Source organism: Phyllobates terribilis, unplaced genomic scaffold (assembly GCF_046119375.1).
Source record: "Phyllobates terribilis strain yellow unplaced genomic scaffold, ASM4611937v1 Scaffold_9__5_contigs__length_417890890, whole genome shotgun sequence".
In the NCBI taxonomy this organism is placed as follows: Eukaryota; Metazoa; Chordata; class Amphibia; order Anura; family Dendrobatidae; genus Phyllobates; species Phyllobates terribilis.
This window is the reverse complement of record NW_027362769.1, coordinates 407039381-407053298: the sequence shown is the minus strand read 5'-3', so window position 1 is coordinate 407053298 and position 13918 is coordinate 407039381. Positions and strand designations below refer to the sequence as shown.

At 47.7% G+C, this 13918-nt stretch overlaps 1 protein-coding gene across 1 annotated transcript; it reads right to left on the bottom strand.

Moving 5' to 3' along the window:
- Nucleotides 1–631: 631 nt before the first annotated feature.
- On the bottom strand, nucleotides 632–1573 carry LOC141161269 (olfactory receptor 5AP2-like). Its single transcript, XM_073646064.1, has one exon. It carries the CDS (start codon nucleotides 1571–1573, stop codon nucleotides 632–634), a length of 942 nt encoding a protein of 313 aa, XP_073502165.1.
- Nucleotides 1574–13918: the final 12345 nt, after the last annotated feature.

Below are 13918 nucleotides of genomic sequence, written 5' to 3'. Positions count from 1 at the left end.
AGATCCAACTTCTATCATTTTTGTACATTTTAAAACTTCTGCGCAAAAAAAAAATCACTTTTTACCAAAAACGTTTCTTTGCGTCTCGTCCTGACGGCTGTAACTTCTATTATTTTTTAATTTACAGAGATGTATGAAGGCTTTCTTTTTACATAACAAGTTGTAGATTTATTGGTACCATTCATACTGCTGGGAACGCTGCATCTCTGTGTGTAGCAGAAGGACTCCGGCAGCTGACCGCACCGGGACACAAGCTGCACCTGTGGCGCCCTGCTGCGCATTGGTGCCACAGATCTCAGAGGGGTGCATGGACGGACTTCTCCACAAGAGGCCCTCATAGCATTCACACACCTCCACCCTACCACCTCAGACCACCAGAGGGAGCCCGGCTGTGTGTAGCAGAAGGACTCCGGCAGCTGACCGCACCGGGACACAAGCTGCACCATGCAATCAGCGTGACGTACATACCAGTCTTGGAGCACAAAGTGACCAGAAGTCCTGATAGATCCATCATACGGCGTTAAGAAGTTAATGGGAATGTGTTGTTTCCATGTTTTCACAGATAGAAGAATAAATGTGGATTTTGTGTTCGGAAAGTTCTTGTTATGTCATTCCGGTTGGTCCTCACACATTAATGTAAGGTCATTCTCAAGTTGAGTTTCCTGATGGCGTCCTTCATTTCTTTGTTCTTCAGGCTGTAGATCAGGGGGTTGATGGTCGGGATTATCACACAGTAGGACAGAGCCACCATCCTGTCCTCATAAGGGGTAAATGGATTGTCCAATCGAAGGTGAACAAACATGGCGGTCCCAAAGAAAATGGTAACAGAAACCAGATGAGAGCCGCAGGTAACAAAAGCTTTATGACGAGACTCTGCAGAATGGAGGAGGAACATGGCGGTCAGGATCCTGATATAAGAGCAGATTACTAATATGGTTGGGAACACTGTCGCAGTCACAGACATGACTAATAGATAAATTTTGACCATCAATGTGTTGGCACAGGCTATTGTCATCATCGGAGGAACATCGCAGAAGAAATGAGCAATAACGTGAGAACTACAATACGGCAAATTGTACAACATGACACATTCGACGACGGCATTCCCAATTGCAATCACAGAGATATATATTGTCGTCTTATAACAAAAGCTGACGGACATCACAGTCGTGTATCTGAGGGGGTGACATATGGCCATGTAGCGGTCAAACGCCATCACTGTGAGTATGGAACATTCATAGGCTGCAGCCATTATAAATATAAAGAACTGGAAGAGGCAACCGAACAGGGTGATGGACCTTCCCACCGGGACGTAGCTCTGAAGAACCTTAGGAACCGTGGAATTGATGGACAAAAGCTCAACAAAGGACAAAACCTTCAGGAAAAAGTACATCGGAGAATGGAGTCGAGGACTGAGAGTGACGGCCACGATGATGAGACCATTACCAACCAAGGAGAGAAGATAAGAAAGGAGGAAGAACATGAATAGAGACCCCTGGGTCATAGGAGACAAATCCGAGAACCCAAGAAGAATGAACATTGTCCCATTGCCGGGAGTTTCTCTTCTTCTCATCTTAGGAGATTGACTTTGGTTTACAACACATAAATCATTCTTGGTATTTGTGCCAGATATTGGTTATATGGTTGTATAGCACCGGATATGGTCTATATACGGCAGTGATTGGACAGTCGGTTGTGTGGCGGGAGATACAGAAGATTGTACAGATGTCGGGACGGGAAACCTCCGGAGGAGAAGCCTCCGATAACCTAATCTCTCACCTGAAAGACAATTAAATGGAAGGGGGTGGGAGCAAGAAGTAAAGTGTTGCACCATCTGTGAGGACATTTTGGGGCGATGGGACATTTCTTGTACAGAAAATCTCTCCATACTTCTGTAGAGTCGCCATGAGCAATATGCAATGGAGACTCACAAAAGAAAGGTGGAAGCAGCACTCGGTGTAAATGGTCCATTATGTGACCGAGCACAAGGTTTCAGCTATCAGAGGAGGCTTTTGTACGCTCCTGTTATAGGCACATACAGTGCAGAGCGTATATGGACAATAATGGATGCATAATAACCACACCGTATGGGACTGGCGAGGTAATGGCCGGCACAGGGTCTCCCCATAGGTCTATGTAATGGCCATGTGTGTTTGGTTTACATTGGCATACACACTACCGTTCAAAAGTTTGGGGTCATTTACAAATTTCATTATTTTTGAAAGAAAAGCACATTATTTTTCAATGAAGCTGACATTAAATGAATCAGAAATCCACTCTATACATTGTTAATGTGGTCAATGACTATTCTAGCTGCAAACGTCTTGTTTTTATTGCAATATCTACATAGGTGTATAGAGGCCCATTCCCAACCACCACCACTCCAGTGTTTTAATGGTACATTGTGTTTGCTAACTGTGTAAGAAGCTAATGGATGTTTATAAAACCCTAGAAAACCCTTGCACAAGTCTGTTAGCCCAGCTGAGAATGGTTTGGCTGATTTGAGAATCTATAACATTGACCTTCCTTTGAGCTAGTTGAGAATCTGGAGCATTACATTTGTTTGTTCTATGAAACTCTCAAAATGGCCAGAAAAAGAGAACTTTCATGTGAAACTCGACAGTCTATTCTTGTTCTTAGAAATTAAGGCTATTCCATGCGAGAAATTGCCAAGAAACTGAAGATTTCCTCCAACAGTGTGTACTACTCCCTTCAGAGGAGAGCACAAACAGGCTCTAACCAGAGTAGAAGGAGAGGACAAACAGGCTGTAACCAGAGTAGAAGGAGAGCACAAACAGGCTGTAACCAAAGTAGAAGGAGAGCACAAACAGGCTCTAACCAGAGTAGAAGGAGAGCACAAACAGGCTCTAACCAGAGTAGAAGGAGAGCACAAACAGGCTCTAACCAGAGTAGAAAGAGAGGTGGGAGGCCGCACTGCACAACTGAGCAACAAGACAAGGACATTAGAGTCTCTAGTGTGAGAAATTGACGCCTCACAGCTCCTCAACTGGCAGCTTCATTAAATAGTACACGCAAAACGCCAGTGTCAACGTCTACAGCGAAGAGGCGACTCCGAGATGCTGGCCTTCAGGGCAAAGTGGCAAAGAAAACGCCATATCTGAGACTGGCTAATAAAAGGAAAAGATTAATATGGCCAAAAGAACACAGACATTGGACAGAGGAAGATTGGAAAAAAGTTTGATGGACAGACGAATCAAAGTTTGAGGTATTTTGATCACAAAGAAGAACATTAGTGAGACGTAGAACAACTGAAAAGATGCTGGAAGAGTGCCTGACGCCATCTGTCAAGCATGGTGGAGGTAATGTGATGGTCTGGGGTTGCTTTGGTGCTGGTAAAGTGGGAGATTTGTACAAGGTAAATGGGATTTTGAATAAACAAGGCTATCACTCCATTTTGCCATGCCATACCCTGTGGACAGCGCTTGATTGGAGCCAATTTCATCCTACAACAGGACAATGACCCAAAGCTCACCTCCAAATTATACATGAACTATAGGGAAGAAGCCGGCAGCTGGTATTCTATCTGTAATGGAGTGGCCAGCGCAGTCACCAGATCTCAACCCCATTGAGCTGTTGTGGGAGCAGCTTGACCGTATGGAACGAAAAAAGTGCTCATCAAGCCAATCCAACATGTGGAGGGGCTTCAGGAAGCATGGGGGGAAATGTCTCAAGATGACCTCAGCAAATTAACAGCTAGAATGCCAAAGGTCTGCAATGCTGGAATTGCTGCAAAGGAGCAAAGTGTGAAGGAGAAAATTATTCTAATAAAAATCATTATTTCTAACCTCGTCAATGTCTGGACGATATTTTCTAATCATTTTGCAGCTCATTTCATAAATAAAAGTATCACGGAAAACACAAAATTGTCTGAGTGACCCCAAACTTTTGAACGGTAGTGAATATGCGCATGCTCCCTACTTTATCCACCTGCTGATCCCTATGTTAGTCCGGGGTCCTGCATCTATCACCTGCTGATCCCTATGTTAGTCCAGGGTCCTGCATCTATCACCTGCTGATCTCTATGTTAGTCCGGGGTCCTGCATCTATCACCTGCTGATCCCTATGTTAGTCCGGGGTCCTGCATCTATCACCTGCTGATCTCTATGTTAGTCCGGGGTCCTGCATCTATCACCTGCTGATCTCTATGTTAGTCCGGGGTCCTGCATCTATCACCTGCTGATCTCTATGTTAGTCCGGGGTCCTGCATCTATCACCTGCTGATCTCTATGTTAGTCCGGGGTCCTGCATCTATCACCTGCTGATCTCTATGTTAGTCCGGGGTCCTGCATCTATCACCTGCTGATCTCTATGTTAGTCCAGGGTCCTGCATCTATCACCTGCTGATCTCTATGTTAGTCCGGGATCCTGCATCTATCACCTGCTGATCCCTTTGTTAGTCCAGGGTCCTGCATCTATCACCTGCTGATCTCTATGTTAGTCCGGGGTCCTGCATCTATCACCTGCTGATCTCTATGTTAGTGCGGCGTCCGGCATCTATCACCTCCTGATCCCTATGTTAGACTGGGGTCCTGCATCTATCACCTGCTGATCCCTATGTTAGTCCAGGATCCAACATCTATCACCTGCTGATCTCTATGTTAGTCCTGGGTCCTGCATCTATCACCTGCTGATCCCTATGTTAGTCCGGGGTCCTGCATCTATCGCCTGCTGATCCCTATGTTAGTCCAGGATCCAACATCTATCACCTGCTGATCTCTATGTTAGTCCAGGGTCCTGCATCTATCACCTGCTGATCCCTATGTTAGTCCAGGGTCCTGCATCTATCACCTGCTGATCCCTATGTTAGACTGGGGTCCTGCATCTATCACCTGCTGATCCCTATGTAAGTCCAGGGTCCTGCATCTATCACATCCTGATCCCTATGTTAGTCCAGGGTCCTGCATCTATCACCTGCTGATCCCTATGTTAGTCCGGGGTCCTGCATCTATCGCCTGCTGATCCCTATGTTAGTCCGGGGTCCTGCATCTATCGCCTGCTGATCCCTATGTTAGTCCAGGATCCAACATCTATCACCTGCTGATCTCTATGTAAGTCCAGGGTCCTGCATCTATCACCTGCTGATCCCTATGTTAGTCCAGGGTCCTGCATCTATCACCTGCTGATCCCTATGTTAGTCCGGGGTCCTGCATCTATCACCTGCTGATCTCTATGTCAGTCTGGGATCCTGCATCTATCACCTGCTGATCCCTATGTTAGTCCAGGGTCCTGCATCTATCACCTGCTGATCTCTATGTTAGTCCAGGGTCCTGCATCTATCACCTGCTGATTGCTGTTAGTCCAGGGTCCTGCATCTATCACACCCTGATCCCTATGTTAGTCCAGGGTCCTGCATCTATCACCTGCTGATCTCTATGTTAGTCCAGGGTCCTGCATCTATCACCTGCTGATCCCTATGTTAGTCCGGGGTCCTGCATCTATCACCTGCTGATCCCTATGTTAGTCCAGGGTCCTGCATCTATCACACCCTGATCCCTATGTTAGTCCAGGGTCCTGCATCTATCACCTGCTGATCTCTATGTTAGTCCAGGGTCCTGCATCTATCACCTGCTGATCCCTGTTAGTCTAGGGTCCTGCATCTATCACCTGCTGATCCCTATGTTAGTCCGGGGTCCTGCATCTATCACCTGCTGATCCCTATGTTAGTCCGGGATCCTGTATCTATCACCTGCTGATCCCTGTTAGTCTATGGTCCTGCATCTATCACCTGCTGATCTCTATGTTAGTCCAGGGTCCTGCATCTATCACCTGCTGATCTCTATGTTAGTCCAGGGTCCTGCATCTATCACCTGCTGATCTCTATGTTAGTCCAGGGTCCTGCATCTATCACCTGCTGATCTCTATGTTAGTCCGGGGTCCTGCATCTATCACACCCTGATCCCTATGTTAGTCCAGGGTCCTGCATCTATCACCTGCTGATCTCTATGTTAGTCCAGGGTCCTGCATCTATCACCTGCTGATCCCTGTTAGTCTAGGGTCCTGCATCTATCACCTGCTGATCCCTATGTTAGTCCGGGGTCCTGCATCTATCACCTGCTGATCCCTATGTTAGTCCGGGATCCTGTATCTATCACCTGCTGATCCCTGTTAGTCTAGGGTCCTGCATCTATCACCTGCTGATCTCTATGTTAGTCCAGGGTCCTGCATCTATCACCTGCTGATCCCTGTTAGTCTAGAGTCCTGCATCTATCACCTGCTGATCCCTATGTTAGTCCGGGGTCCTGCATCTATCACCTGCTGATCCCTATGTTAGTCCGGGATCCTGCATCTATCACCTGCTGATCCCTATGTTAGTCCAGGGTCCGGCATCTATCACCTGCTGATCCCTATGTTAGTCCGGGATCCTGCATCTATCACCTGCTGATCTCTATGTTAGTCTGGGGTCCTGCATCTATCACCTGCTGATCCCTATGTTAGACTGGGGTCCTGCATCTATCACCTGCTGATCCCTATGTAAGTCCAGGGTCCTGCATCTATCACATCCTGATCCCTATGTTAGTCCAGGGTCCTGCATCTATCACATCCTGATCCCTATGTTAATCCGGGGTCCTGCATCTATCACCTGCTGATCCCTATGTAAGTCCAGGGTCCTGCATCTATCACCTGCTGATCCCTATGTTAGTCCAGGGTCCTGCATCTATCACCTGCTGATCCCTATGTTAGTCCGGGGTCCTGCATCTATCACCTGCTGATCTCTATGTTAGTCCAGGGTCCTGCATCTATCACCTGCTGATCTCTATGTTAGTCCAGGGTCCTGCATCTATCACCTGCTGATCTCTATGTTAGTCCAGGGTCCTGCATCTATCACCTGCTGATTGCTGTTAGTCCAGGGTCCTGCATCTATCACACCCTGATCCCTATGTTAGTCCAGGGTCCTGCATCTATCACCTGCTGATCTCTATGTTAGTCCAGGGTCCTGCATCTATCACCTGCTGATCCCTATGTTAGTCCGGGGTCCTGCATCTATCACCTGCTGATCCCTATGTTAGTCCAGGGTCCTGCATCTATCACACCCTGATCCCTATGTTAGTCCAGGGTCCTACATCTATCACCTGCTGATCCCTGTTAGTCTAGGGTCCTGCATCTATCACCTGCTGATCCCTATGTTAGTCTGGGGTCCTGCATCTATCACCTGCTGATCTCTATGTTAGTCCGGGGTCCTGCATCTATCACCTGCTGATCCCTATGTTAGTCCAGGGTCCTGCATCTATCACCTGCTGATCTCTATGTTAGTCCAGGGTCCTACATCTATCACCTGCTGATCCCTGTTAGTCTAGGGTCCTGCATCTATCACCTGCTGATCCCTATGTTAGTCTGGGGTCCTGCATCTATCACCTGCTGATCCCTATGTTAGTCCGGGATCCTGTATCTATCACCTGGTGATCCCTGTTAGTCTAGGGTCCTGCATCTATCACCTGCTGATCTCTATGTTAGTCCAGGGTCCTGCATCTATCACCTGCTGATCTCTATGTTAGTCCAGGGTCCTGCATCTATCACCTGCTGATCTCTATGTTAGTCCGGGGTCCTGCATCTATCACCTGCTGATCCCTATGTTAGTCCAGGGTCCTGCATCTATCACCTGCTGATCTCTATGTTAGTCCAGGGTCCTGCATCTATCACCTGCTGATCTCTATGTTAGTCCGGGGTCCTGCATCTATCACCTGCTGATCTCTATGTTAGTCCAGGGTCCTGCATCTATCACCTGCTGATCCCTATGTTAGTCCAGGGTCCTGCATCTATCACCTGCTGATCTCTATGTTAGTCCAGGGTCCTGCATCTATCACCTGCTGATCCCTGTTAGTCTAGGGTCCTGCATCTATCACCTGCTGATCCCTATGTTAGTCCGGGGTCCTGCATCTATCACCTGCTGATCCCTATGTTAGTCCGGGATCCTGTATCTATCACCTGCTGATCCCTGTTAGTCTAGGGTCCTGTATCTATCACCTGCTGATCTCTATGTTAGTCCAGGGTCCTGCATCTATCACCTGCTGATCCCTGTTAGTCTAGGGTCCTGCATCTATCACCTGCTGATCCCTATGTTAGTCCGGGGTCCTGCATCTATCACCTGCTGATCTCTATGTTAGTCCGGGGTCCTGCATCTATCACCTGCTGATCCCTATGTTAGTCCGGGGTCCTGCATCTATCACCTGCTGATCCCTATGTTAGTCCGGGGTCCTGCATCTATCACCTGCTGATCCCTATGTTAGTCCGGGATCCTGCATCTATCACCTGCTGATCTCTATGTTAGTCCAGGGTCCGGCATCTATCACCTGCTGATCCCTATGTTAGTCCGGGATCCTGCATCTATCACCTGCTGATCTCTATGTTAGTCTGGGGTCCTGCATCTATCACCTGCTGATCCCTATGTTAGTCCGGGATCCTGCATCTATCACCTGCTGTTCTCTATGTTAGTCCAGGGTCCTGCATCTATCACCTGCTGATCCCTATGTTAGTCCGGGATCCTGCATCTATCACCTGCTGATCTCTATGTTAGTCCAGGGTCCTGCATCTATCACCTGCTGATCTCTATGTTAGTCCGCGGTCCTGCATCTATCACCTGCTGATCTCTATGTTAGTCCGGGGTCCTGCATCTATCACCTGCTGATCTCTATGTTAGTCCAGGGTCCTGCATCTATCACCTGCTGATCCCTATGTTAGTCCAGGGTCCTGCATCTATCACCTGCTGATCTCTGTTAGTCCGGGGTCCTGCATCTATCACCTGCTGATCTCTATGTTAGTCCAGGGTCCTGCATCTATCACCTGCTGATCCCTATGTTAGTCCAGGGTCCTGCATCTATCACCTGCTGATCCCTGTTAGTCTAGGGTCCTGCATCTATCACCTGCTGATCCCTATGTTAGTCCGGGGTCCTGCATCTATCACCTGCTGATCTCTATGTTAGTCCGGGGTCCTGCATCTATCACCTGCTGATCCCTATGTTAGTCCAGGGTCCTGCATCTATCACCTGCTGATCTCTATGTTAGTCCAGGGTCCTGCATCTATCTCCTGCTGATCCCTGTTAGTCTAGAGTCCTGCATCTATCACCTGCTGATCCCTATGTTAGTCCGGGGTCCTGCATCTATCACCTGCTGATCCCTATGTTAGTCCGGGATCCTGCATCTATCACCTGCTGATCTCTATGTTAGTCCAGGGTCCGGCATCTATCACCTGCTGATCCCTATGTTAGTCCGGGATCCTGCATCTATCACCTGCTGATCTCTATGTTAGTCCAGGGTCCTGCATCTATCACCTGCTGATCTCTATGTTAGTCCGGGATCCTGCATCTATCACCTGCTGATCTCTATGTTAGTCCAGGGTCCGGCATCTATCACCTGCTGATCCCTATGTTAGTCCGGGATCCTGCATCTATCACCTGCTGATCTCTATGTTAGTCCGCGGTCCTGCATCTATCACCTGCTGATCCCTATGTTAGTCCGGGATCCTGCATCTATCACCTGCTGTTCTCTATGTTAGTCCGGGGTCCTGCATCTATCACCTGCTGATCCCTATGTTAGTCTAGGGTCCTGCATCTATCACCTGCTGATCCCTATGTTAGTCCAGGGTCCTGCATCTATCACCTGCTGATCCCTATGTTAGTCCGGGATCCTGCATCTATCACCTGCTGATCTCTATGTTAGTCTGGGGTCCTGCATCTATCACCTGCTGATCTCTATGTTAGTCCAGGGTCCTGCATCTATCACCTGCTGATCCCTATGTTAGTCCAGGGTCCTGCATCTATCACCTGCTGATCTCTATGTTAGTCCAGGGTCCTGCATCTATCACCTGCTGATCTCTATGTTAGTCCAGGGTCCTGCATCTATCACCTGCTGATCCCTATGTTAGTCCAGGGTCCTGCATCTATCACCTGCTGATCCCTATGTTAGTCCAGGGTCCTGCATCTATCACCTGCTGATCTCTATGTTAGTCCAGGGTCCTGCATCTATCACCTGCTGATCTCTATGTTAGTCCAGGGTCCTGCATCTATCACCTGCTGATCTCTATGTTAGTCCAGGGTCCTGCATCTATCACCTGCTGATCCCTATGTTAGTCCAGGGTCCTGCATCTATCACCTGCTGATCCCTATGTTAGTCCAGGGTCCTGCATCTATCACCTGCTGATCTCTATGTTAGTCCAGGGTCCTGCATCTATCACCTGCTGATCTCTATGTTAGTCCAGGGTCCTGCATCTATCACCTGCTGATCTCTATGTTAGTCCGGGGTCCTGCATCTATCACCTGCTGATCTCTATGTTAGTCCAGGGTCCTGCATCTATCACCTGCTGATCTCTATGTTAGTCCAGGGTCCTGCATCTATCACCTGCTGATCTCTATGTTAGTCCAGGGTCCTGCATCTATCACCTCCTGATCTTTCTTCATGGTGGACTTCATGCCCTCTTCAGTGTAGGGTCACGGTTGGGCGGACGGTTTGTGCTGGGAGTTTATGGGGGCAGATAGGCTCCTCGTGCAATGTGATGAACGTGTACATTAGAAGCTCAGATGTATGAACCTGCTCAATGTGAATTCAATGGCGTCCACAATAATTCCTGTACAGCTGCCATTTTGCTTTGAGTTTGGAGACTTCCCTGGTTGTATTACTTGTGTTCAGCTACTTACAGGGGTCTTGTTTCTTTACTGTAAAGAGCAGAACATTTGCATTTTGCTAATAATCTGAATTTACAATGGGGGGAGCTGACAGTTTTGACGGCCGCTGTATTCTCGGTCTCCGCATGTCTTGGGTGCTGCTGTCTTGCTCCCTTGTGTCTTCGTCTGTATCTCGCCAGCAGCTGCCTTATGATGTCGGCACAATCTGCCGTATCTTCATTAACCTTGTACGGGCTGGTGAAAACCTCCATAAGACAGTGATCCCGGCAGGAGGCCTGAATCTCTGCTGCCATGAAGGCCTCCTAGACTGACTCCAGCATCTACCAGGGTTCTCCACCATGTCTACACTTTTGCCTGGTATGGGACATCTAGTCTGGGCATGGCATTTCTACCTTCATTCCTACACAATTCATTATCATTTTAATAAATGAGATATTGGGTGATATGAATGATTGTAGTGTTATGTCATGAGGACTTATCTGCATGTAGTAGGGGATCCATCCCCAACCCATGGCACCTCCAGCCTTGGGCGTCTGACCCTACGGCACTGGGCCGGTGAGGAACGTTGTTCCATAGTGCGTACGTTTCCAGCCACTCACCTCAGTATGTGTTCATCTGGGCTCCAGAGATATAATGTTCTGCGGTAATATATAGTAGTATCAGTCCTCAGAGGTCTGGTCCCTGGGCCTGAAGCCATAGATCATTAATGTGTCGCGTCCTCTGTGCGATCATCAAATCTACAAATAATTCATAGGCCTGTGGGAAAAGCCGAAGGAAAAATACACAAATATTGGGCTCAGATTAAAAAGGAAAAAAAAATTATATCAATGAGTAAAATGTAATGTCCCTCTTCTTCTAGACTACTCAAAGTGCCGGGAGGGCGGCCATGACATACCAACTGCTGTGGTCATGTGGCTAAGTTAGATGGGTTGTAACCTACCCCATAAAACCTTCCCCATGAGACATTATGGATCTAAATTATTGTGTATGACAGTGGATCCCCAGGCTGGACAGCATCATTCAAGTGACTGACAAAGGGAGAAGGCAGATCCAAACACCAGAACAAGGATGACGCAAGAGGGGAAACATGGGGGCTTATTGCTGTTGTAGTCTGCGATGAAAAGACCTATCTGAGCTGCAAAGAATACCATCGGAAAAAGGAATATGAGAGGCACGAACATTGGAAAGCTGGACATTATTAAGAGGGAAATGGAAAGAATGAGTATGGACCTACTGGGAGTCAGTGAACTACATTGGTTTGGATCTGGGAACTTGAGCTCAGGCGATTACCATTTATAATTCAGGCAATGGAGCAAAAAAAGAGAAGGAAAGACCCCATTGAACACCCGCAAGGCAGGATTCAAGTACGGCACAGCAGATGAGAAGGCTGAAACAAAACTCCGGCTTTATTACAGTATATACAAAGGAATTATATGCCGGGAGATGAAAATCACAATATATACAATAACAATATTACCAACATGAACATAGGGAGAGATAGCTGGAGCGAGTCACAAACTATGCTCCAGCTATGGCAATGAAAGCTCAGAACAAACAGTGCACAAAAAGTTTCATAAACTACTCTGAGCTAATTCTTTATCTGGCTTTCCGCTAGTCAGGCCATGCTGCTATAGCGCCCTAGCTACAGAAAACTACGCTAAACCCTAACACAGTTCACATCGATAGGTCGCTCACAATTGCGCAGATTAGGCGCAGATGGCGGTTGCAGCTTGTTCCTGGTGTGAAAGAGCAGGATGAATTCACTTGAGTCTTTTAATTGTATACGTGATCTCTTTCTTCCAGCCGGCAGGCAAACCTTGCTTAATTCTCACAAAAATGGCTGACACACTGTGTTTTGTGTTATCTCAGGTCCACAGTCTCCAGGGAAAACGATGTTCAAGAAAAGGATGAATTTCTTTATTCCTTGACACAGTCCCAAACAACAAATTTTGCTATAGCCCGTAATCTTCTCTTTCCATAGATTAACAGTGTCTTCTTTATAGTCTCTGCTGATCAGGGAAAGTGCAGGCGTCTCCCTGTTACCTCAGACACACACACATCCACACAAGGTCTCTACTTCCAGGTTCTTCTTTCTCTCTCAGCACATACCAACAACAGCAGGGGGAAGCGACTAGTCCACCAGCAAGACTCAGAGGGGAGCATGATGCCTTAAAGTCACAGTGTATTCAATGTCCGGTAAGGGACAATCCCCTACATGCCTCCCCACTCAAAGATGGCCATCCTCGGCCTCGCTGTATAGCTCTGAAAGAAATAAAGGCTTCATGCAGCGGTATACATCACAGGACCACTTTCATCACAATACATTTGAGTGAACCAAATAAACTTTTCAGCATTGTACCTTTCTGGTGGAATCCCTGCATTAGCCTACTGGATCTCCAGAGATCTTGACTGTCTTCCATAGGCATAACGGCCTTGTGACTGTCCTTTTCAACTGAAGGTTCGGCTGGAGCCGTGGTTTCCTCCTCTCCGCGAGCTAGCAATGCATCCGTGTCGGGAATGTCAATTCCCACTGACTGGGGACCTTCCACGGACTCAGGAATGGTCCGCCAGTCTTCAACAAAGTCACTGTCCGGGAAAACCAGTCTTGATGAAGGAGCAGGAGGAGTAACTCTTGGGACAGGTGTAGGATTCTCAGAGGAGCTTGGTCGTAACATATTCCTATGTAGAGTTCTCCGACCAGACTCCATATTTTTAGCTTGCATTTCGTACACTGGACCGTTGGGATACTCTTTTGATCACTTTGTATGGTTGTACCTCCCAAGGTCCGCTCAACTTCCCTTTGGGGCGTTTTTCCCCGCACCAACACTCGGTCTCCAGGCTGGAGCGGAACTTCCTGAATTGACGGTTGACCGCTGTGCCCCTTTTCTTGTAACCGCTGGCCGGCTAGCCGGCAGATGGTCTGAAGTCGTCGCCGATGCTCTTTCACTGAGGAGGTGGTAGATCGTTCGAATAGATCCTCTGGCTGTTCCAGATTTAACTCGATGACTTCTCGGCCAGCTCTTCCAAACAGTAGCGTGTATGGGGTATAACCTGTGGTGGTGTAGACGCGATTTTTATAGGTCCAGACTAGTTCGGGTACGTAGTCAGGCCAATGCGTCTTCTTGTCTTCTTCTAATGTCCTCAACATTTGAAGCAGAGTTCGATTAAAGCGCTCACAGGTCCCTTTCCCTTGGGGGTGATATGGGGTTGTTCGGGACCTTTCAATGCCATACAGTTGGTACAGTTCCTCCATCACTTTACCCTTAAAAACACGCTCCTTG

Coding starts and splice junctions, on each gene's coding strand:
- LOC141161269 (XM_073646064.1), bottom strand. CDS start 1,573: ATGAGAAGAAGAGAAACTCCCGGCAATGGGACAATGTTCATTCTTCTT.